A 23,606-nucleotide genomic window follows, 5' to 3' on the forward strand; every position below is an offset into this window, starting at 1 on the left:
ATGTTCAAAGGAAACTCCAAGACCAGCTGAGAGCACCCGTCCTATCTGCCTGGCCCCACAATTTTCAATTGTATGTATGTGAAATATAGACCTTAGCCAGAGAGCCACCATTCTCAGAAGCGACTGGACCAGAATCCGTCAGACCACCCACCCCTGGTTGCATTGCAGTCCTGCAGTCTGGGGGAAAGTCAGTTCTGGGGAGGCCACCTTCATCAGGGAAACACGAGAGGTGAGCTCGAGAGGGAGACGTGGCTGTTGGGGCCTTGAAGTAGCAGGAGGAACAGCGCCCCTCGAGCGGGGAGGGGGGCAAAGAAAGACAAGGAAAGGAGAGGGGAGAGGAGGGCACCAGCCCTTAAATACACCTGTGCAGCCCCCACCCTGCAGAAGCTATGTTACAGAAGCAGAAAAGACTGTGATCTCAGTCTGGTGTGTCCTCCCTGGGATGAGCACAGTGCCTGGCCAAGTCCTTCCTGCGGTTTATGGCTGGAGGACACCCCAGCTCACGCAGGGCTAGGGGGTGAAGGGTGACCAGGACTGGGAGTTGATGACATTGAGGGTGCTCATGACCAGAGCTGCCTGAGAAGAGACCCACCATGAAGTCTGGCCACCCTACATGGCCTCATCCTCAGATAGGGGCCCCCAACTCCAGGAGGACCCCGCAGCCAGCCCCACACTGCCAGGACTACGTCCAGGTTGTCACCACGGTCTTTCCCGCTGGTTGGTGGTGAGCCTCCCGTCCTGGGGCCACTGTACATTGTTGGGTGAACCCTGCAAGTGTGGGGTGTGCACGCTCACCCCCAGGGGTCTGGTATGCGGTGTTGCAGGGCGCTGCCTGGGGGTCGTGGGGCCCCCACTGTGCAGCCATGGGGACAAGCCACCCCACATGGTATTGCTGCCACTGAGGTCATGGGGACATCAGGGAAGGCAGACTCCGCGGGCAGGGAGCCTGACACACATGTGCAGCCAATCCCAGACCCCCAGCATCCGGGCCCCTAATTCCCCCAACCCACCTCGGGGCTCTTAATGTGGATTCCCATTCTGGTTTTGCCTTGCATTTCAGTCCTCTCCCCAGTCGTGGCCTCGGGCCCTGGGCTGTGCCTGCCTCAGCCTTGTCTGGCCGACAGCCTTCGAGTGGGCCTTGCACACAGCGGGGCTGCGCAGGCTCTTGGAGGCGCTGGTGGCTCAGTGCTGGGTCTGCGGAGGGGGCGCTGGGTCTGCCAGGACCCGTATCAACAGAGCTGCTTCTTAGGAGTGTCCAGTTGTGACAGGAAGGAAGAGGACAGGGCATGGCCATTCAAGAGATGGCACAGCAATGAACACCAAGGTGTTGGAAAATTCAACTCCCAACAGGCCTTGAGGCCCAAGATGGCGGGAGATTTGACCTCCAGTGACCTTGAGCTGCATCACACGCTCATTGTAATGTATTAACACGGTAAACGGCACCCCTGGGCGGCCTGAGGGGTCCCAGGCTGACTGTAAAAGGTCCAAAAGTGGGCAGGGGCTCAGTTCCTGGGAATCCCAGCCCCTTCCCCAAAGTCGTTGGAATAACCTTCCCTCGTGTTGGCATATGAAGCCCCCGAGCCCATAAAACCCAGCCACCCGGCTCTCCCTTCTGAGCGGGACGGACTGTGTATCTGCTGAGCACCCACCCCTGCACCTCATGGCCTCTCACCCTTTCCTCTTTTGAAACAGCCACACTCTGTCTGCAGAGTGTGTATCTGAATAAAATCTACCTTTAGTCAGCTGTGGCTCGCTCTTGAATTCTTTCCCGCATGAAGCCAAGGACCCACTCTTGGTTGGGTGCATTCCAGGGGCTCAGCGAGACCTGGGGCACGGCCCTCCTCTTGCCCGCATTCATTTCCCTGTGTCAGCAATGCGACCCCAGCGACGCGGGGTGTAGGGTCTCAGAGAGTAGTTAGAGGTGCGAGCTCTGGAGGGCAAGGCTCCGCCACTCACTGGCTGTGTGGCCTTGGGTGGGCGTCTCTCCTCTGTGTGTCTCTCCACATGTAAAGTGAGGACCACAGCCTCCTTCTGTGAGGACTGTGAGGGGCGCTGTCTCCCACGTAGACACCAAGTGAGCCCGGCTCCCGCAGGAACCTTCCCACAGGGTAGGTTACTCCCCGCCCTCTGTCCTCTTCTGCACCTGCCCACGTACAGCTTTCAGCATAGGGCTGGGGGCGGGGGGTAGGGAGCGGGGAGGGGAGGATGGGGGGCGGGGGAGGTGGCTTCTGTGACCGGTGCCTCCCGCTGGGAGCCGCCAAGGCCCAGTGGGACGCAGGCCTGCGGACCCAGCAGGGCGGGTGGCGGGGTGTGGCTTCCCCCGCCGTGGTTCCCGGACAGCCGCTTCCAGGAGGACCCGGTGGCAGCCTTGGCCTCGGGGTCACTTGGGTTCTGTGCTGCCTGCCAGTTTCTGCAGTGTTTTCTGTACACACTCGCTTCTCTTTATCCACCTGAAGGAGACGCCAGCTTCGTATTTTATTTTAAAGTAGAGTCAATTCTTGTACTTTTCCATTGTTCACTCCATGCGGTTATGGACTGAAAAAAAAGCACAGCCTAAACATTGAGAATTATTACTTTTAATTCAAGTATAGTCAGTTTAGAATGTGTCAGTTTCTGGTGCACAGCATCATGTTTCAGTCGTACAGGAACATAGGTATATTCCTTTTCTTTATAGGTTACTACAAGACAGTGATTGTAGTTCCCGGTGCTGTCGTGAACGACAAACAATGCAAACCCTATCAGTAAGCAAAGAATGCTGAAGCCATCAAGTCATCAGCCGCCACCCCACCCTCCGCAAAGTGAAGGCAGGCAGGCAGCCCGGCCTCTGCAGCCTGCGGGGACTCAGAATAAGAAAGGACAGGACACTGGCCCTAGACAACTAGGTGCTTGCCAAAGGAATGAAGACGATGAGCCCAATGGCTGCTCCCCCCCCAAGGAATAGTGTTAAATTCTCTACCTTGAGAGCCTGGTTTTCTTCAGTTAACAAGTAATCTTTCAGCATTCTGACTACCTGGCCTTTGCTGTAAAGCTCCTGTATGTCCTGGCCCCTCCCTGCCTCTTCGGAGCCGTCCGTCCCCTAGGGCGATCCGGGAGGCTGCCCTCCCGGGCTCGGAGGGATCTCAGTCCTCAGAGAAGCCCACCTAATACATCGTAACTCTCAGCTTCTAGGCTGCGTAATTTATTTCAGCTCACACTATACGGTCGCACACTGTTTGCCTACTGAGAATTATACTTCTTAGGCGGACTTTCAGAGGACTTCAGGCTGGGGAGACGCCTCTCAGATCACTCCCAACAGGCAGGGGAGGGGCCAGGATACTTAGGGGGTTTTGCAACAAAGACCAAGTAGTCAGAACATCAAAAGATTACCGTTAAATAAGGAAAACCAGACATCTCAAGTTAAGGAATTTGGTGCTTTTCTATGTATGGGAAGATACCGGAGTCTGGGCCCACTGAAATCCTTCCTTTGATCTGCACCTCAGCTGTCCAGGGCCGGTGTCCTGTTCTCTCCCGACCCGAGTCCCCTCAGGTGCACCCTTGGGGTTGGTGCAGGGGCTGAGGGCCTCGCGGCCGGCAGCCTCCTTACATCCTGAGTTCCCTCAGGGCTCCCAGTTGGGGGCGGCGGCACATCCTTTGTTTATTGATAAGGGAGGCAGCACCTTTGACTCACAGGGTCTCCTCCTCCGGAAGGCTGGGTCCTCCCAGCGGGAGGGCAGGAGCAGCTGTGGCCCCGGAGCAGCTCTGCCTGCTGACGCAGCAGCGGAAGTGCTGGTGGCCGTCTTTGGGCTGTCCCCCTCCCTGAACAGTTATGGTCTTTCTCCACTTCAGCTGTGTTTATTCTATTAAAAACGCTGCTCCAGGCCAGGCGGTGAAGCACATGTTGAGGTAGGAGGGCGGTGCTGCCCGCCGTGTGCCTTTTAGCAAGTCTGTCTATTTCTTTGGGCTCAGCACCCTCGTGCGTTTCCCTCCCTAGTGGGAGTTGAGAGTTGTTGGGACTTGATAGTACTAGATAATTTTGAATTCAGTGAAAAATGCAGATCAAGCGCTTGGCACAGAGCAGAGCCCTGTCTAGCGCAGTTTATCTGTTCCCAGCCTTAAAGAGCGCGCGCACACACACACACACACACACACACACACAGCTGCCCGGCTGACTGACAACAGAAACCCCTCTGAATGGTCGAGATCTCCCTGCAGCCCTTACGGCTAACAGGAAGGGATCTTTCCAGAGAACTCAACCAACCGGTTTTCAAAAAGCCCCTTTCCCTTCTGTTTACTTTACTTCTAATGTGTTTACTTCGTGGGGGGTTGATACTTAAGAGTGGCTGAGACAAGTTTCTGCGGTTTTCCTCCTGGCTCTTCTGGCTTGACAACAAGAGAACCGCCTCCAATTCTGGGCCCCCTGGGCGCCTCTTCCAGGCTGCAGGTTTCAGACAGCCACTCACTGAGTCTTTCTGCAGCCGGGGGAGGGAGACAGGACTCCCGTTTTACTCCATGAAAGGAAAAGGAGGCCCGGAGACATGAAGGCACTGGCCGGAGGTCCCAGAGCGAGAACGGCCCGGTTTTGCACACGGGCCCCAGATGCGTGGGTGCTGCAGCTGTGGGCGGAAGCCCCCAGAGTTCCAAATCAGCCGAGGTTGCTGGAGCGTTTGCTTCTCTGCCACATTAGAGCATCCGACCCCTGACCGCCGCCCCGGGACCCCACAGCCTCCTGGCCCAAGAACCCCCAACCAGCCCGCTTAGCCCGCGAGGTCCGCTTGTGTGTGTGTTTTGGTGGAGGGGGGTGTACAGGCCGATGAGGCCGCGTGAGGGTCCACTCTCAAGGGCGCACAAATCGGTGGATACTTTGACTTCAGCCTCTGAGGTGCTGAAATGACCCAACTGGGTCGTCCTGGGACCCACCTGCGAGCCTCGCTCCGCCGGTGCCCTGCGTCTGTATCGGTTCCCGCGCACCGCACACGGTTGGCTCCACACTCCCGGGCAGAGCCTGCGTCCTCGCGCGCGAGTCGGCGGTTCCCCGCGCGGCGCAGCCGTCGGAGCTTGAAGACGCACCAACGGAAACCCCAGCAGCCGGGCGGGGACCCCCTTCCCCCGCTCCCGGCGTCTCTGCCCCAGCGGCTCCTTCTCCCTTGGCCGCCCCTCTCGAGGTCGGAGAAGAGGGGTGGGACGGGGCGGGGCGGCTCCGGGAGGCGGCTTCAGCCCGGGAAGGGCCTGGCGGGGGCGGTGGCCGGAGGGCGGGGACGGGGCGGGGCGCGGACACGCGAGGGCCCGGCTCGCAGCAGCCGCGCGGGGCTCCGAGGCGCGATGGCGGCGCGCAGTCTGGGCCGCGGCGTCCTGCGGCTCCTGGGCGGCGTGCGTGGGGTGGGGTCGCAGGGCCCGGCCGTCCCCCGGCTCTGGGGCAGCGCCCCCGCCGCCGCCAAGCGGTCCAGCTCGTACCGGGAGCGGAGGGCACAGGCCGTCCGCGAGCCGGCCGCCTTCTGGGGGCCGCTGGCGCGGGACGGGCTCGTCTGGGACACCCCCTACCACACCGTGTACGACTGCGACTTCCGCAGCGGCAGGATCGGCTGGTTTCTGGGAGGCCAGTTAAACGTGTCTGGTGAGTGGGCTCGGGACTGGGGCGCCCCGACCCCCGGGGAGGGGACTCAGCCCAGCGGAGGCCATCCAAGGCCAGGCGGACCGCAGCCCCACACGCCCCCTCCTCCAGCGCCCGGGCCCTGGCCCCCCAGCGCGGGGCGCAGTCACCACCACCCCTCCCCTCCCCGGACTACCCCGTCCCGGCTTGGGCGCCCAGCTGCTGGCCTTGAGCAGCCGCCGGCTCCCCGGTGGGCGTCTTCCAAGTTTAACTTGGGCCCCCACCGCCCCGCACCACCCAGCACCGCCGAGCGCGCCCGCCCGCCGGGAGCAGAGCGCGCGACACCTGCTCCGGGCGGGGGTGGAGGGCGCGGGGCGCCGAGGAATCCGGACTTCCCGTTCATGCCCCGGGGCGGGAGACGGGACCCAAAAGCTTCTGGCTGTTGTCGCCGCCAGGTGCCGCCGGCAACTCTCCTGGCGAGCGACCCCGCCCATGTAAACCAACAGAGCTGTGGTGGGTGGCCGGGGCGGGGAGCGCGGTCAGCAGCTGGAGTCCGTGGGAAGGCGGGAAGGCAGCAACGGTGGGGCCTCGCAGCTCTCAGTTTCACCTCGCCGCAGAGACCCTCGGGGCAGGGCCCAGAAACCGGCTCCACCACCAGCCCGTCTTCTGCACTTTGCCTAGGTTGAATCCACTACTCTTTTGTTAATTGTTAAGGTTTGGACTGGGGTTGGGGGGTGGGGAGAGTGCACTGTTCCATGACCGGGGATGGGGTAAGGCCCAGGAATGTGGCAGCAGCCAGCCAGACAGGGTAGGCCTGGGGAGTGGGTGGCCAGGAGGGGTGGTCAGAGAGGCTGCCTATCTGGCAGGAAAGCATAACGGGGTAGGTGGGATGTAGGCGGTGTTTAAGGAATGGTTCTGTAGGTCTTCGTGGCCAAGGCTTGAACTGGGAGGGAGGGGTCTCCTGGCTCCACCAGTTTTTCTGATGCTCTGAGCCTCAGTCTCTTGTGAGGACCGGGGAGGGGTGGGGGGTCAGTAATGCCCACGTGAGGGGCTGGTTGTGAGGACAGAGTACACAAAGGTGGAGCTGGCTGGGTACGTACGTACTGGTGATGCATGAGCAGTAGTGATTTTAGTTTGTAAAATTCAGAGATAGCCATAGGGTTATCAGAGTATCTTACAGTTATTTTTCAACAAATAAACTTAAGTGAACTTTGGACCAGGTTTATATATACATACAGTATATTGCCTTGCTGATAGAATCAAGATGACTCATTTAGTAGATACATGTTTTCTTTAAAATTGAGTCAGCAGCAAGTGTCCTTGAACTAGTGGGAAAAAACTAACCCCTTAGGTTTGCAGGGCCGGTGATAAGCAGGCTGGATGGGAGAGCCACAGACAGGGGCAGAAGTTTGCAGCTCCTTCGGAAGCTGCCCTGGACTTGGGCGGCCTGAGTCTGCCGGAACGTTCAAGGTTGGCTCCTGAACACTGGCTAACTCTCATTCTCAGATAAGATGGGGGACAGACCTCACGGGACAGGCCGCAGGGCCTCGTGAGCTCACTTGGTCAGGGTCAGGGTCAGGTCAGGGTGTGGTCTGCAAGCAACCCCCCTGCCTCTTTTCCTTCTCTTATTTCTCCTCGATGGCTACCTTAACTGGAAGTAGAGCTTCAGAAAACTGCCTTGTAGAAAACCAGCTTTTCAGCTGCATTTCCCCTCGAATGTATATGCCACCCACTTATCTGTCAGGAATCTCTCTGCCCTTCGCCAGTGTCTGCAAATCATAGAGGTGATGGTGTGAACCAGGAGCAGGCCAAGTCAGGGCTGCCCTGGGAGCCACCCAGAAAGTCGCGGGCGGGGGTGGGGAGTCTTGGCTCGATGTCTGTCTGTGTGACGGTCATGTGATGATGGTGTGCTCCAAAGGAGTGTCACTCCAACCTCCCTTTACCCTTCAGGAAGGTTTGTACCTGTAGTTCTCAAAGTGTGGTCTCTGGACCGCGGCATCAGCAGCAAACGTTTTAGAAGCTCAAGTTCTCAGATGCCATACCAGGGCCAGTGACCTGGGGCGGGGGAGGCCCGCTGGGGCTCCCGGTGCACACTAAAGGTCGAGAACCACTGACCTGCGTCCAGCCGGGGTGGGAGGAGGTGCTGGTGACGTGGGCAGCGTTGAGATGAGTGTCCTCAGGAGACCGTGAAGCAGACACAGTGGTGTGTAGGGGGACAGACAGCGGTTCCGGGCCTGCCTCTGGATTCACACCTATGTCTAATCTTTGCTTCCCCAGGCCGTTCTGTGCCCCTATTTCCTCGTCTGTAACGTGAGGTTAGCGTATAACCGAATTCTGCTCCACTTACTCTTGTTGCCATTTTCTTGGTGTCTGGGATCCCGTGGGTCAGGACTTTGGACAGGGCCCGGTGGGCATGGTGCGCCTTTGTTCCTGATGTCAGAGGCCCCAGTCATCTCCCTGCTGCTCACCCCCAAGGAGGGGGCCTGGGCTGTGCCCACTGCAGGCTGGCTCAGCTGGAGCTGCCACCCAAAGCTCCTGCAAGGGGCCTCTTCTTGGGTGGTACCTGGCCCTGGGGACATCGGCGACCAGCACTCCCAGGGACCAGGGCAGGTTCCTGCTCGGCATCATGTGACTGGGGAACACCTAAGGCATGAAATGAGAAAATGCTTGTAAAACACTGTGCATTCCTGCGCCCAGTCCCTGGCCTTCGTTATTTATTAATGGATCCCAGGGGTGGGGGGGCTATGACCTTGAACCTGGCCTTCAGCAGTGCTGCTGGCCTGCTGTGCTTCCTCCGAAAGGGACTGCATGGGTTTCCCTCTGATCAGCCGATGTGGGAAGCAGGCCCCAGAGGGCACACGGATGGCGAATGGGGCTCTCAAACCTGGTCCTGGAGCCCTGGGGTAGCCAGGCCTTGGGAGGGCTGGGTGGCGGTGCCAGAAGCCCCTGGGGAGGGGTTTCGGGCCATGCCCCCTCCAGTGACTTGCTTCTGTGCCATTTGCATAAACCTGCTCCATGCAAAGTTCTTCAGAAAGCCAGGCTCTGAAAAGGCTCCTTTCCAGCCTTTCAGGTTTGGCTCTTTCCCTCGTGGGGCTCCACAGATGTCTTGGCTCCGTGGGGATAAACGCGCGATGTCAGGAAGTTGCAGGTGTGGAACTTGAGCGTGGCGCCCTGTTGCTTTCAGAACACAAAACTAAATGCTATTTTGAGTCTGATTTTGAAAAACAAGTGTGTGTGTCTTACTTTCGAGCAAGGGTCTAGGACACTGGTTGTGAGTAAGCGTCCAGCACAGGCTTTCTCACACACCTTTCGGAGCGTCCGTTGCAGCAGTGGAAACCGTGCTGCAGTGCTCTCTTTTCTTTATGACGTGCATCAGATCATTCAGGTCGCAGACACACTGACACGGCAAGTGCCTGCAGTCCTGGCTGCGCTTCCCCCCAGCGACGGGAGTGACTCTGAGGCCCTTCAAGGAACTCTCAGTGGAAACGTGACCTCAGGGCTGGGGAGGAGGGTCCCTCAGGGAAGTCTGAATCCTCTCCAGTGTCAGAAGCATGACTTACTTTAAATAGCGGTGCTTATGGAAAGTTGGCAACTACAGTTTTTGTGACTGATGTAATATCTTAAAATGTGCGAGGGAGGTGTTCTATTTAAAGAAAGCCCATTGTGAATCCTTTTGTGAATATTAACTCCCTCTCTTTGTTGGATGGAAACAGAATTTCTGTAAAGTTGGGGGAGGGGCAGGGATGCACTTAAACAGAGCAAGAGTTTGCTGAATGAAAATTCCTGCGTTCGTGTGTCCTTTTTTATGATGGAAATGATGACTGTCTGGTCACCATGTCTTTAGAACAAACCCAAGCCCACCCGCCGCCCACCAGCGGCATTTGCAGAGCCCGGGTGCAGACCTGCCCTAGGTGAACGTGATGGAGTCTCATCTCATGTCCTCATGACACCAGCGTGAGGTGTTTGGTGGCCCCATTGTACTGATGTGGGAATAAAGGCTCTGACTCGCGTATGGTGGCGGACAGTGTGGAAAACGCCCCCGTGCCCCAGCGGTCTGATGAGGAGATGGACCGCACATCTGCAAAGGAGCAGGTCTGCTCTGTGCGACTGGCTCTGGGCGACTGGCTCTGTGTGACCTGCTCTGGGCGACCCGCTCTGGGCGACCGGCTCTGGGCAACCGGCTCGAGGTTTCACGGCCGCTACCCGGGGAGTTAGGATGCCCGAGAGGAAGGCCTCGCAGGGGCGGGTCCCTGCCCTCAGGGACACTGTGCCCAGGTCGCGGCTGCTGAGCAGAGCGAGTAAGCACTGAGCGTGTCACTGAGTGCTGAGCGGGAGAGATCACTCTGCCGGGGAATTTGGAAAAGGCCTGACGTAAGAGGTGGGGTTTGAGCCGAGCCTTAAATTGCAGGATCTCCTTGTCCAGCTATTCTTGGAAATGGAATTTTCTTGTCCCGCTGCCAGTTCTTTGGGTGAAGACTTTTTTTTAAACGAGGGACATAGCAGTTTGCTTCCCTTCATCCTTCCTCCTCGTTTTCTCTGCAGTCGGGACAAAAGCGGAAGCCGTGCGCGTGTGTGTTAACGCCGCGGAGCCGCGTCTCTAGGCCCTGCACTGTGCTGCCCTGGTGCCGTGTCATCTGAGTGTCATCCACGGCAGCTGTGAGCTGTGTCTCCCTTGGGGACACCGTCAGACCATCTGACCCCATGGCAGGAAAACGCCAGTGGCGTCTGATTACTGCTGTGACTCCCAGAGCCAGGAAGCGCCACTCCCCTACGGATTGGAAGAGTGAGATTTAGCGACCGTGCTTAGAGATGAACAGGCCAGTCTTTGGTTTGTGAGTGGTTGGACGATGACTCTAGGGAGTGTGGTTTTAACCATGACCCCAGCTGCTCGCCGATGCCTTACAGCGCTGGCAGGGGTCCCCACTGGAAAAAGAAAGCTGCCTGGAATCTGCAAAGCACATACTGGGTGGGTATGAGTGGACGTACGCACACACGGCTGTCTGTCTGTCTGTCTGTGTGAGCCAGGCCGGGGCCCCAGTAGCAGCCTGATGTCGGATCTTGTTAGAAGTGAAACGCTCGGCCCACCCAGGCCTGCCCGGTCAGAGACTCGGGGTGAGGCCCCCCAATCCGTGTGTGCTCACAAGTCCTCGGGGCCCCCGGGGGTTTAGGAGCCCTAATTTAGGCCAAAAAGAAAACTTCTTGAGGGATGAAGCCATGAAGACAAGAAGAGGTCTGTTCCCTCCCCGGACCTGGGGCCAGCCCGGTGTCATCAGGACCCCGCTGCCGCCCTGCAGCTCGCAGACTCAAAGGTCTACCCATCAGCCAGGGCTGAGGCGCTCCTTTGCTCTGTGCCCCGGGTCCGGCTGCAAGCAGACAGGCAGGAGCAGGGCACCAAGGGGCACCAGGCTGCGAGCATCTCAGGAAGCGGAGAGGGAGGCAGGAGGCCAGGGAAGTGAGGGGCCCAGGATGGAGTGAGGGCGAGCAGGCCGGGCCCTAGCGTGTGGGTGCCAGGGCCACGGCAGCAGTGGGGCGGAGTCCACCAGGCAGGGAGAAACCACGCCAAGGGCCTGGGGCAGGAAGCCCTCCGCAGACTTGGCCCGGCCAGCGAGGGGCGGCAGTTCACGCGGGGCCTGGGTGGTCCCTCGTCCTGCACCTCTGAGGGCGGGGGGCGCTGCACTGGAGACCTGCCTGGACGCCTGCTTCCTGGCTGGACCTCGGGCAGGTCGCTGACCGCCTGGGCCATTCGGAGACTGTTTCCCCAGCTACACCCAAGCTGGCCACTTCAGGGCAACTCAGAGGGCCCAACCCAGGGAGGGGCTTTTGGGAGCAGCTGCCCGATCAGAGGCCGCACGCACATCTCCTGGGGGCTTCTCAAGGTGGGTCTGGGTTGGGGCCGAGCCTCTGTCCTGCAGCCAGCTCCCTGGTGATGCCCGGAGCGGCCCTCTTCCTGCTGGGCTCTGCTCAGTGCCCGGCTGCATGCAGCCCGGCCTCAGCTGGGCACTCCCAGGCTTGTGGCCTCCCAAGGGCACCGCTTCCTGTCCCATGGGCCACGCAGTGGGCGCGGGGACAGGACCCCCCCCTGCAGAGGGGTGGTCACTGCCTCAGCTCCCAGGCAGGGGTACGCCCTCGTCTGCTGACTATTCCAGGAATCGGTGGTTTTAGTGTGAAAACTCTTGATTCCTAAACTTTGGGCCAGACTGACCTGCGCTGATGTCAGATTTACTGTGTAAATCCAGGTCCTGCCACCAAAACTCCTCAGTTTGTCTTCTTACTTTCCTCTCTTCTGTTTTCTGGGCGTTTCTTCTCTTCTGTTTTTCTACCGATTCAAAGAACTTTCTTGTGTCAGTAAGGAGTGCTTTTTCGTATGACATCTACATTTATTAAACCTTTGGAGGTATAATTGATATACTTGTTATGAGCCAGAAAACTGAAATGAAATTGTTTTACTAATGTGTAAGAGTAAATGATAGATAAAATAACCCAAGAGGGGAAAAAATGTGATTGACACACGCTTACACACACACACACAGACCCACAGACACACATACATACAGGCACACGCACACAGACACAGACACACAAGTGCCAGTGTGTACATGTTTTCGCGTGCGGTCTCCCCCTCGAGGATCATGAGAATCACGTGACTTATTCTGGGGAGAGTCTCCCGTAACTCGTCCGGATGGGTTTCCGTCAGGAAGTGTCTGTAGCGGCTTGTCGGGGGCGGGTGGGCTGAGCAGGTGTGGCTCACCCTGTGCTCCCGCAGCGGCACTGAGTCTCCTGCGGGATTCTGATCCTCGGCTGTGACTCAGACGTGACAGATGGAGTAGCTCCCGTTTGTGTCAAAGGAGACTGAGTAGGAGAAGATAAGTAACCGCCCCAAAAAGGAAAAATGTGTTTACCTGGACACGGGTGACCCTGGAGACCAGGGGGCGACCCTGGAGACGGGGCACAGGCGGCTGCCGCCCCTGCGCTTACGGCAGTACTGACTCCCCCCGGTGGGGGGCGGGTGACACAGACTGTCCGTGAGGGCCCAACGGAAGGGGCTCTGGACAGTGGGCAGGGCCGAGCGCCCCCGAAGCCCAGCGAGCGCTGGTGACCAGGGTGGCCACGGCCCTGCTGACCTTCAGGTGGACAGGGAGCTGTCCCAGGTAACTGGGGCAGCCATGTGATCTGAGCTCGGGCTGTGGAGCGGGAGGCGGGCAGAACCTTCCAGAAACCAGCGAGGCCTTTCCCATCCCTGCACCGCTTCCCGGAGCAGCGAGCTGGCCGCCCCATGCGAGGGTTTGCGGGTCCTTGTCCTGGTTGCACCGCCACCGCTCGGGAGCCCGTCCCGCCAGCCGCGCTCCGAATCGGGACACCCTGTTTGCAGCGAGCCTTCATTCTAGCAGCTCGGCCCAGGCAGCACTTTAGAACCACCTGGAAGCCTTGAAAACCGGGCCAGTCGGGTCAGGGTCCCCGCGGTGGCGAGGCTGGGGCTCCTGGCGTGAAGCAGGGGTCACCTGGACTCGCGGGGTCATCCTTGCGCAGTGACGGCCTTGTTTCCGTGGGTTCTGTCACCCCTCTCCTTGCAAGGGAGGGGAGACCTGCCCCTGGTGAGGGAGGGAGGCCCACCCAGGGAGAGCAGCCCACGGAGTGTAACGTCCTTGAACCTGTTCTGTGCAGTCAACTGCCTGGATCAGCACGTCTGGAAGTCCCCGGAGAGCGTCGCTTTGATCTGGGAGCGCGATGAGCCTGGAACCGAAGTGAGGATCACCTACAGGTACGCAGTGTCCCCGATGGTGGGCGTCTCTGTGCCCGGCACCGGCCCCGGGCTGTGAACAGGCGGAGGCCCGGCCCGCTCTTCCACAGGGGTGATACTTGGAGTCTTTAGGTCCCGCGGCAGGAGCCAGTCTTTGGAGACAAGTATGACGAATGTTCAGGGCACAGGGCAGGTCCTGGCACCGTCCTGCGTGCCTGTGGCCGACTCTGGGTGGGGGGTTATCTGCGTATCGGGGCCGTGTTGCCACTCTGGAGCTGACCTCTGCTCTCGGCAAGAGCAAACATGAACATGCACTGAACGAAACACGCTGGGGTGACAGCGGCGCAAGCAGCAGGCATGTCGTTAAAAAGGGCCACACCTGGCGTTTGTATCTGTGAGGCCTCAAGTTCCTCATATGTTTGATGTGCCAAGCGGTCTTCTGGACGCTGCTTGTGTGTTGGGGGGTGGAGGGGGCCCGGTGTCCGGGACCAGGCCCTGGCCTTCACAAGGCGCTGCCCTTCCCAGGGCGGCCTTGCTCCCGGTCCCTGTGGCCTGTCACTGCTGAAAATGCCTTCGCTCAAGCATCCACTCGCTTTCAGCACCATCTCAGCTCCACCATGAGCCCAGCCCTGGGTCCCTTCACCCCTCCATCAAGTAGTTGTGGGTGACGCTGTCCTGGTGGGTGGCCGCCGTGCTTCTTGCCAGTCATTCCTCCAGTGTCCCTGAGTGCACGGTACCATTAAGGCAGGCGGAGGTACGCTGTAGTCACAGACGGTCCCCAACCACACGGCCGAGTGTAGCCAGGGGGTCACTTTGGGTCTCAACAGTCAGAGAGGCCTCTCTGAGGAGTGGCGTTCAAGCTGAGGTCCTGGGAGACGGGGTGGGGGTGGGCCATCCAGGCCGGAGCAGGGCGTCCAGGGAGCAAGTGAGGTGCAGGTGCACAGGGCTGGGGCAGGGGAGCCAGGGGACGTGGTAGTGGGAGGATGTTCAGATGGACAGGTCCAGACCCCGGGGCTGAGCACAGCAGTCGCCCGTCCCTTGGGGACCCCAGGTGTCCTGACAGTTTTTCAGACTCTGGTTTTATCACAGACCAAGTGCACCAGCCCTTGCGAAGCTGTAGTCAAGGTGACCCCTAGATGCAGGGGTGACGCCTGTTAAGTCTGCCGTGGCTACAGTTAGCGGGCACTGCCCTGCTTGTGCCTCGCCCGCCCCCAGCACTCCTCGCGGTCACAGTCCATCCCAGCCCTTCCTGCCGGTCACCTCCCTGACCTGGGTCCCCGGACAGACCTAGCTGCTCCCACTCGTAGAAGATCACGGCTCTCTGCGGGGCTCGGGGGTGTGGAGGGGGTAAGGCAGCCCAGCCGTGGACTGATCTCCTTCTGTCCTCCAGTGGGCCACCCCCGGGCCCGTGTTGGGCAGCGTCTGCGAGCCGTGCTCAGCCAGCCTGCCGAGTATGTGGTTGTAACCATGGGGGCGGCTCAGGACTGCAGCCAGCTGGTTAACACAAAGAACAACTTCATTTCCATTGCAAAGCAGCCCAGGGCAGGGGACAAATGTCTAAGTACATGGAAGGAATTTATTATCCTCTCTCTAAAAATAAACAGACTTGCCTGAAATGGTTTTACACACTTGAGCCGGTCTTGGTGCCAGGTGCCCGTTACCTACTGTTTGCGTGAAAGGAGAATTGTGTGTCTGCAAGGGCAGCTGCTCTGAGGCACTGGGATTAATCATTGTCCTGGTCGTGTTAGGGTTTTGGTGTGAGGTTTTCTTCCTCGTCTCGGAGGACTGCCCGCACTTCAGGGCTCGCTGTCCTGCCAGCACACAGACTGCCACTAGAATGAGTGCATTCCTGCCAAGTGTCCCACGTGGTAGCACCCAAGGTGCCCTGGACGGTCACAGGCCTCAGCGGCCTGAAGACAAGTTCCAGACCCACAGCCTGAGCCGTGGAAGGAAACCGCACGGGGCTGCAGTTCCAGGGGCTGGCGTTTCCCGGGGACCAGGCCACCTCGTCTGTCGGAAGCTGAGGACCCATCTCCTGTGCCAGGTGGCCAGACAGCTCCTCAGGGTCTGCTGGGAGCTTTGAGGAGGTACATTTCTGAAGAGTCATCACAGAGCTTGTGATGGGAACCCACTCTGCCCCAGTGGTCGTGACACCCTGCCCAGCCCAGGAGAGTGGCACCGTCCCGGGGCTTGGCAGATGCGCGTGTGCACACCCACCTTGCGTACACTTTAAACGTGCTCATTCTCCGTGCACATGTCTACAGCCTGCGCCTATGCCCCAGGATCCTTTCTGGAGACCTCTCCGGGCTGCGGGGACCGCCCTGTTCCCGCCTTGGAGGTTGGGCTGCTGCCTGAGGGCCATGTAGCCTTCGAGAATCTGAATACCAGCAGATCTGAATGCCATTGTATATTTGCGGCCGCAGCTCCCTGGGGCAGGGAGGCCTGGTGGGACCAGCTTTGGGAACCCTGGGGGGCCCGCGTGTTCTCATTCTGTCCCCACCCCACCTGCCCCATCGGTTCCTTCCCTCTGCAGCACTGGCTGGCGCTGGGCCAAGGCCCTGGGGGCACACTGGGCAGTGTGGTGGGCCTCCTGCTGGCGCGGGCCGCGTGGGTCTGGGAAGAGGACAGCCTCCTTCATGTGCAGTGCTCACTCCCGGATGGGAAGCTGGCCGGGGCAGCGTGGGATGACCTGCACACGTCTCCCATGGCCTGCACACACTGCCTGGGGAAGAGGGCCACCTGTGACCCCAGCCCAGGGCGAGGGCCAGAGGGCCGCCTAGCTGACTTTCATCCTTCCTCTACCGGGGGTGTGCTGAGAACTGGCCTGAGGAAGCTGTTCTCCCCCAGCAAACCAGCAGGACGGCAAACCTGGGCCCCTGGCACTGCCTGAGGCCTCCAAGGCCAGGGCTGCAGAGGCCAGGCGGCACAGATAACCTGGGCGGCTCCCGGAGGCTGTGCGGCCAGATAGCCCCGGGCCCGGTCCTTCCAGCTGTCCCCACGCCTCTTTTGCGAGAAGGTCCTTCCCATCCAGTTCAAGCAGATTCCGGAGGCCCTGGGGGTGGGGATGTGGAGAAACACAAACCTCTTCCTCGAGGCGGATGGTGGTGGTTCAGGACCACTGTCTGCCTGGAGCCTGGGGTCTGGGCCAGGGATTTCCAGTCTGGGGACGGGCGGAGGGCGAGGAGCAGGGCACACAGCTGCGGCTGGTCCCAGCGTCCCTGCACATAGGGACTCTTGGGGGTGGGGGGTGCGTGGTCCCCCAGACAGAGGAGAGGGCCGTCCGAGAGTGTTCACCAGGCTCTGAACTAGGATCTGCCGTCTGAGTTCTCTGAAGAGGGGTCCAGAGGTAACCCTTTTAATTAAGCTGTGACAGGTTTCTGCCCTGGCCGGGACCTCCTCTATGAAGGAGGGATGGGGCGAGGCCAGCGCTGCCCCGGCCCTGAAGGCTGGGCCCGTGTGGTGACAGCCAGGCCGTGCAGCAGGGCTGGGCATCCGGGCTGCGGGGGAGGGGGCACACCTGAGCCGAGTGGGCCCAGCCTCGGAGGCAGTGATGTCTGTGGTCACTCACCTGGGTCCTGTTACTACAGGAGGTTGTGCACGGTGTCCCGAGGAACAGAGGGGACATCAGGTGCCCCTGCCTGCCTCAGAGCCCCTCGGTGGGCAGGGAGGACGGCCCCTCCCTGGCAGGTTGGTGGGGCCCTGGGCGTTACTGGTCCCTAACTTGCACCGGGAGTACAGGGTGGGGCCTGGCCTTTGGGGCGCCCCTCTGTCTGGGGCAGGCCGACGGGCCCCTGTGGGCAGAGGGGGCTGTGCAGTCTGAAGCCTGGCTGCACCTCCCCAGAGGCTGGCTTGTGCCCCGGGCCCTGGGCGTCTCCATGCCAGGCCATTTGTTAAGGTCACGGAAGTGTCTCCACGGGGCGCTGGTGGGAGGAAGCAGGAAGTCTCGCTCAGAGAAGAGTCCGAGGAAGTCCTGGGGGGTGGGCTTGAGAAGCAGAGGAGGGGTGGCGTGTGGATGAAGGCCAAGGGGCAGTGGCCGGCCTGCGCGCCGTGGGGGGCGTGGCCAGGTGCGTGGAGGCCTGTGCCTGCTTGCTTTGTCCCCGGCTGCGTGTGACCTGGAGCAAGGCTCCACCTCTCTGACCGTCTCTTCTCTGCAAAATGGAGACTCGCTTCTCCGCTGGGTGGCTGTGTGTTGAGCAGTGCCCGGGGGTGAGAGCCCAGACTGGGGCCTGGGGGGGAGAGTCTGTTCTAGTGAAGCTTGGGGCCAGCTGAAGGGAGGTCAGCAAGGGTTTCAGATTCGACGAGGGAGGGGCACAGGGTGGACGTATGGCTGATGGGGCCGGGAGGGCTGGGACGGGAGTTTCCGGAGGAGAATCTGGGGTTGCTAAAAGGCAGCCTGACCCTTGCACTTGCTCTTCTCACCCCAGACTTAGCGCAGTTTGCAGTGAGCGAGCTCCTTTATTAAAATATTAGAGCAGCTGGCGGGGGGGGGGGTTCGTTACCTGGAGTAATCAGTCGATGGTGGAGTGCTTTGGGGTGAACCAGACCCGGGGTGGGGGGTGGGGGGGGGCTGTCAGGCAGGGCAGTGGCTTTGTCGGGTGGGCTCCCAGTGGCTGCCCCGCAGACTTCTGAGTAACTCCGATGGCAAAGCTTGGTCGGGAATTCCCATGCTGGCTTCCAGAACCCAGCAGCAGCCTGAGGTTACTTGGATGCAGCTGGTTTTACACGAGCATTTACCTTTCCTTAAGACTCTGACTCCAGATTTTGAAGCTGGGAAGTGCTTTGAATCCTTCTATACCTGACATTATTTTTCTTTCGTTTTCTTTTGGGCAAGCCAAGGCTCTTGGAATTTCACATTGTACAGCGGCTCCATCTTGGGACTGCGGCCAGGGGGACCCCCAGAGTCCACCTCCTTGACGGGGCCCTTTCTGGGGGTCCTCTGGCCCCTCTGGAGCTGGGTCCCTGCTTTTGTGAAGCCCCTCAGTGCAAGGGATGCTGGGGGGCGGTGGGTTGTGGGAGATGGAGGGGCGCCGTGGGGGTGGGGGTGGGGCTTGGAGGTTCCTGTAGGGGAGGACCGCAGTCTTCCAGGAGGGGCTCCTGTTCCCACGGGGCGGTTGGCTTCTTGGGCTGATGTGGGGTGGACCTGCGCTGGGTTCCCACCTGGGCAGCGTGGAGGTGGCTGCTTGACCCTTCCCTGGGTCCTGACGGGATGCCGGTCGTGCTGCCCCTCCCCCTCCCCACCCACTCCTGGGCCACTTGCTCTCCCCGCTGGTCAGACTTCAGGAGGTGGAAAATCAAGGCTTTAGGAAGGAGCAGCTGGGCTGGCAGCCCTGAGACGCCGCAGGGCTGCCCTGGGGCTCGGGGGATGTCTGGACCCCCGTGCCCTCTGTGCTGGACCCTCCATCTGCTGCCTGGGACCCGCTCCCCGGAGGGTTACCCGGAACCAGCCTGCAGTGGACGGCTGCCCTTCCCAGGCCCAGGCTGCCCCAATGTGTGGGCCCCCAACACCTAGAATCTTAGCTGGGATTCGGGGCACCCTTGGCTGTGAAGAGCAGGACCATGGCCCACCAAGCCTGGGGGGCACTCAGGCTCATCCAACTGGAGGGGCCAGAAGCAGGGTTTGGTCCAGAGGAGTCTGGTCCGTGTGACATGCTGTGGATCCCACCTGGCAACAGGCCTGCAGGTGTGTGCAGACAGCATGCCTTCCCCCCTCCCCCGACCAGAGCATGAGTTCCTGCTAAAAGCAGTGGGGAGGAGGGGTCAGGTGGCCTCCCGGAGGGACAGGGGCTGGGGGTCCTGGTGTGATGTCCTGGGACTGTGAGGAGCAGAAAGTGCTTGTGCTCGGGGGTCACCGTGGGCACCAGGGGAGGGGCGATGGGCCGTGGCTGCTTGGCCCCGGGGGCTGTCTTGACCTCATCTGAATCTAGGAACCAGATGTGAGGAGGCGGGGCAATTTCCCAGCCACCATCCAGGGAGACTTCCCCTGGGAAGTTGGGCGAGGTTATGGGTGGATTGTTTGCTCCGTGTCTGGGCCGACAGCCCTGTTCTCCTTGCTGGTTGTGCCTGGCCCGGGGTTGCCAGCCGCAGGAGCCTCTGGGGTTCTTAGCGCGTTGGCACTGGCTCCCTCGACGAGAGTGCGGCTCTGAGTCTGGAAAGGAAAGAACTTCCTTTCTGGAGACGAGACTCAGGCTGAAGGCCAGCACGAGGTCCGGAGGAAGCCGGGCACGAGCGAGCGGGGAGGACAGACCTTTGCTCAAGTGCCGCCTGTCCCACTTCTGGGCCACAAGGGCTGTGTCGGTGGGAGGGAGACTCAGGCCCAGGGAGCGTGGCCCTGGGGCCGGTGGTTCCCAACGCGGGGCCCAACACTGAACTATGAAAGAAAGCACCCCCACCCCCCCTCCCCGTTCTGCTCCGTCCTCATTGGAGAAAGGCTCCACTTAATGACTGCGAGGTGGTGGGGTGATGCAGCAGGTGGCGGATGGCGGGGTGCGCAGAGCCTGGCGGGTGGGCCTGCCCCCTCCAGCCTCTCGGAACCCAGGCCCCCGCGGAGCGCCGGGAACCTGCTGGGGATAGCAGCCTTGACTGGCTGGGGCAACCGCAGACCCACCCCACCCCAGAGCTGGCCAACACCCACCCCAGGGGCCAAGCAGGTGGGCCTGCAGGGGAGGGTTTGCGAAGGCATCTGAATGACTGGGAGTCTCATTCACCCTGAGCCCGTGACCGGATACCTGCAACTTACACAGAAGCAAGCTGGCATTTTCGCTCCCCTCTTTCTCTTAAGGAACCACCGATTTTCATCAATTTTCTTTTTCTGCCATTTTCTGCAATAATTACAGCCAGTGTTAACAGGACGTCTTTGTGGTGCCTGGGACTGCACATTTGGTCCCATCTGAAGTCGGTTCCGGCTTGTAAACCACAGAAATGTGTTTCACGGCTGCGGAGGCTGGAAGTCCACGGCCAAGGTGCCAGCATGGTCCCCTGCGGGGGAGGCCCTCCTCCTGACCACGCCTTCTATCTGTGTCCTCACAGCTGGGAGGAAGGGGGCACTCTGGGGGTGGCCGACCCCCTCAGGGGGCTCCGCCCTCGTGCCCAGATCGCCTCCCAGAGGCCCCACGTCCTACTGCTGTCATCTCTGGGGTCAGGGTTCCGCAGACATTTGGAGCACAGGAGTCCTTCCAGCCACCTTGCTGGTGTCCGGCCGTTCGGCCATTCTGTGCTTGGGACAGCAAGGCCTGGAGGTGTGTGGGGGGGTCAGATCGCGTTCATGGAAGCACCCACTCGCGAGTCCAGAGCTTTCCAGGGCGTCCCACAGCGTGGTAACGCCTTGTCTTCTGTGAGGAGCACAGAGAACGTGCGCCCCAGTGATGCCAGGTTCACCCGCTGACTTGTCGTCAGCAGCGGCGCTCTGCTGGTTTCCTGGGAACCCACAGTGTGTCCGGGGCCCTCTGGGCCATGGCAGCTTGAGCGTCTTCGTGTTGCTGTGTGGCTCCTGCTTTCTGGGTCCCGGCAGCTTCTCTCTGCTCAGAGCCATGGTCACGAGACCCGGTCGTGACGTGGGAGGAATTTCATACTTGGGTTGTGAGCCCGCTCAGCTGAATTTCCTGGGCGTCTGTCCTGGAGGCAGTTCGTAGGCGCGTGAGCAGGTGTCCTCGCCTCAGACCAGATTTAGCAGCTGCAGTAATATTTGGGCCAGAGGCATCGGCCAGGATGGAAGCGTTGGGTCCCGAGCCTGCCGGCCCTCAGCGAGCCCCACCTGCCCTCTGCCTTCCCTGGAGAAGGGGTCCCTCTGGCCGGGTCCCGCTTCCTGAAAGCAGATCCATTCTTCTCTCACCGTCTCCGTCGTCCAGAAACGGCTCACCGAAGAGAATACCCGAGTCTGGAGGAGTCTGCCCAGGGACGATGTGTCCTGTCCAGTCCTGTGCCTGGACCGTGGCGTTGACCCTGCCCGCCGCTCGGCACCCAGGCCTTCCACCCTCACACCCACGCGATGCCCTGGATTCCCTCCCTGATCGGCAGAATGAAGCGAAGAGGACAGTAGCTGGGGTTGGCCTGTGAGTGGGGCGGCCCTGCCCATTGCTCTCTGGAAGGGCCCAACATCTCCTGCCCGTGTGACCCTCCCTCGGCTGCAGGAAGCCGGCAGGTGTGTGCGGAGTGGACAGGCGCCCATGGTGAGGCTCCGGTCACCCTGTGCCTGTGCGCTCTTGTCCCTTCTCACTGCCCAGCTGTTCCTGCCATTCAAGATGTTTGCTGTGCACCTCCTCTGAGCTCGGAGGTCTAGACCCTGGGAGGAAGGCAGTGGACAAGCCCCAGTCCCCGCCTGAGTAGAGCTGGTTCTCACTGGGCAGATGGGCTGGGGGGAGGGGTCTCTTGGCCGGTGTCTGTTCAGTGAGCACCGCGAGTCAGAGCAATTGTGGCAAGGACACAAGTCGTGTGTTCCCGATTTGTTCCTTAAATGCAGCAACGCGCGCGCGCACACACACACACACACGGCTCATCTTACTTTACTTACTTTCAATAGTAACCATGGAAAAACAGCTTTGATTGGAAGACAGATAAATAAAAGCACAGTGTATTTCTTCCTGTCTCTTCTGAACTCTGTTTCCAGATGTGTCCTGTTTTGGACCGAGCTGGGCAGAGGTGCCTTTCTTTTGTCTGAGCTCGGGCGGGAGTCAGGTTGGTTCACACACTTATGGTCGGATTAGCACTGGGTTGACGTGGTTCCCAGCCGGACCTAAGGGTTGGCTGTAGACGTCTCCTTTGTCCTGAGGCCAGGCAGCGTTTTGCTGGTGTTCAGCACCATGAATACACACGGGGCCAGTCTGTGTATCTGTGCCGGTTGTTTGCACGCATGCACGTGGAAGGCTTGGCCCTGAGTGGTCCACACTGCAGACAAAAGTAGATATCTTGCTCTGAGCCCGAGTAGCAAATAGACTTTCTCTGCGCTTGACGACAGAGCTCTGCTTGCTTTGCTGAGCTCGTTTCTTAGAGCGCTGCATGTCGCTGTCTCTCGGAAAGACTCTGCAGGCAAGGAGGAAGCCAGTGTTTCCGGTGGCAACAGCCCAGGGTACTGGCCACTGAGGGGCTGAATTATCTTTTTGGTGCAGAAACAGCATTTCAGTTTGTGGAAGTCTGAGAAGTCACAAATACCCAAGAACAGCTTTTGAACAGTTTTTGAGAACTTGCAGTATTTGGATCACTTGAAGAACACTAACTTTTCAGTGATTTAAAGACCTAGGTTTGCTGACCTTATTTTCCAGTCTGGAGGAGATTGCTCATGAGAAGCAAAGGCTTAAAATGATAAATCCAAGTTTAAAAAAATAATGGGTTCGGTGGAAAGATGTGTAGAAGTTGCGATAGAATTAAATGGAGACAAATGGATAGTCCGGAAAGTCTGGATTTAAAAAATGAACTCCCTGACTGTGGTGCCGGGAAGCTCTGGTTAGCGTCCCCTTCCATAGGTGGGACTGGCCGACCGGCTAGTGACCTCACGTGGAGTGTGGGCCGCCTGTGTCGGGCGTTTAAAATTGACATGGCAGGAAACACACAGGCTACTGCAGCTTGCTCTCCAGACCTTCCCAGGGCTCTGGGCCAGCTGCCCAGCTCTGACCACCAGGCACCTACTGCCCCTGAAGGGAGCCCCTTTCCCTTTGCAGCCTTGCTCCTTCCCCCCACAGCCAGCCTTTCCAGGAAGTTCCCCTGCTGCCCTCAGCCACTCGGCACCAAGCTGAGGTGAGAAGCGCCCTTCACACTCTGCTGTGCCTTCACTCCGGGGAGCTGTGCCACAGGGGGACCCTTTCCCTCTCGTTTCTTTTGTCTGATGCCCTATTCACCCCCATGGCGCCTGGAACCGAATGTTAAACATCTTAGGAATCCACCAAAGTGAGCCAGCTGATTTTAGTAATTTTAGAAAATAATTTCAAACAAAGACATCTGATGGTGAAGATGACCCCTACTGGACGTCTGCCGGGGCCCCGAGTGGGCCCCAGATGGGGCAGCAGTGAGCAGCACCTTGGTCCTCCTGAAAGCCATAAGGAGAAAGATGGGGTCCCGCTGGAGCGGCGCGGTGCCTGCCAGGCAGGAGTCTGTGTGGAGCCCAGGCTGCGCCCCGTCACTGAGCCAAACTCGGGTCTGCTTGCCACCCGAGTGCGCAGTGAAGCCAGCCTGCTGGTGCGGGGCTGTGAGGAAGGAGAGTGCAGCGTCCATCGCAGGCGCCAGACAAGGAGTCCAGGGCAGCTCGTCCAGACTCCACGAGGGGTTTCAGCAAAGCATCTTTCAAGGCCACACGAGGGAGGGGAGACCAGGGCT

General features: G+C 59.9%; 1 protein-coding gene and 1 long non-coding RNA gene across 4 annotated transcripts in view; one reads left to right on the forward strand and one right to left on the reverse strand.

Moving 5' to 3' along the window:
• Window positions 1-2,451: 2,451 nt before the first annotated feature.
• LOC140687341 (uncharacterized) lies at window positions 2,452-5,212 on the reverse strand. Its single transcript, XR_012061558.1, has 2 exons — window positions 4,897-5,212; window positions 2,452-2,535 (listed from the first exon to the last, which is right to left on the reverse strand). It is a non-coding gene; the product is annotated as an uncharacterized lncRNA (long non-coding RNA).
• Window positions 4,648-23,606, forward strand: part of ACSS1 (acyl-CoA synthetase short chain family member 1) — a 34,005-nt gene continuing 15,046 nt past the window's right edge. The window contains exons 1-2 of one of the 3 annotated variants that reach the window (XM_072943624.1): window positions 4,648-4,745; window positions 13,229-13,325. Coding sequence is in view for 1 of the 3 variants with exons in the window: in XM_072943623.1 (XP_072799724.1) it covers window positions 5,299-5,590; window positions 13,229-13,325 (389 nt within the window). In the remaining 2 variants the exon portion in view is untranslated. Of the gene's footprint in view, window positions 4,746-5,072; window positions 5,142-5,241; window positions 5,591-13,228; window positions 13,326-23,606 lie in introns of those variants that run through there. The other 2 variants (XM_072943626.1, XM_072943623.1) reach the window with 2 other exon arrangements.

Source organism: Vicugna pacos, chromosome 19, assembly GCF_048564905.1.
Source record: "Vicugna pacos chromosome 19, VicPac4, whole genome shotgun sequence".
Lineage (NCBI taxonomy): Eukaryota > Metazoa > Chordata > Mammalia > Artiodactyla > Camelidae > Vicugna > Vicugna pacos.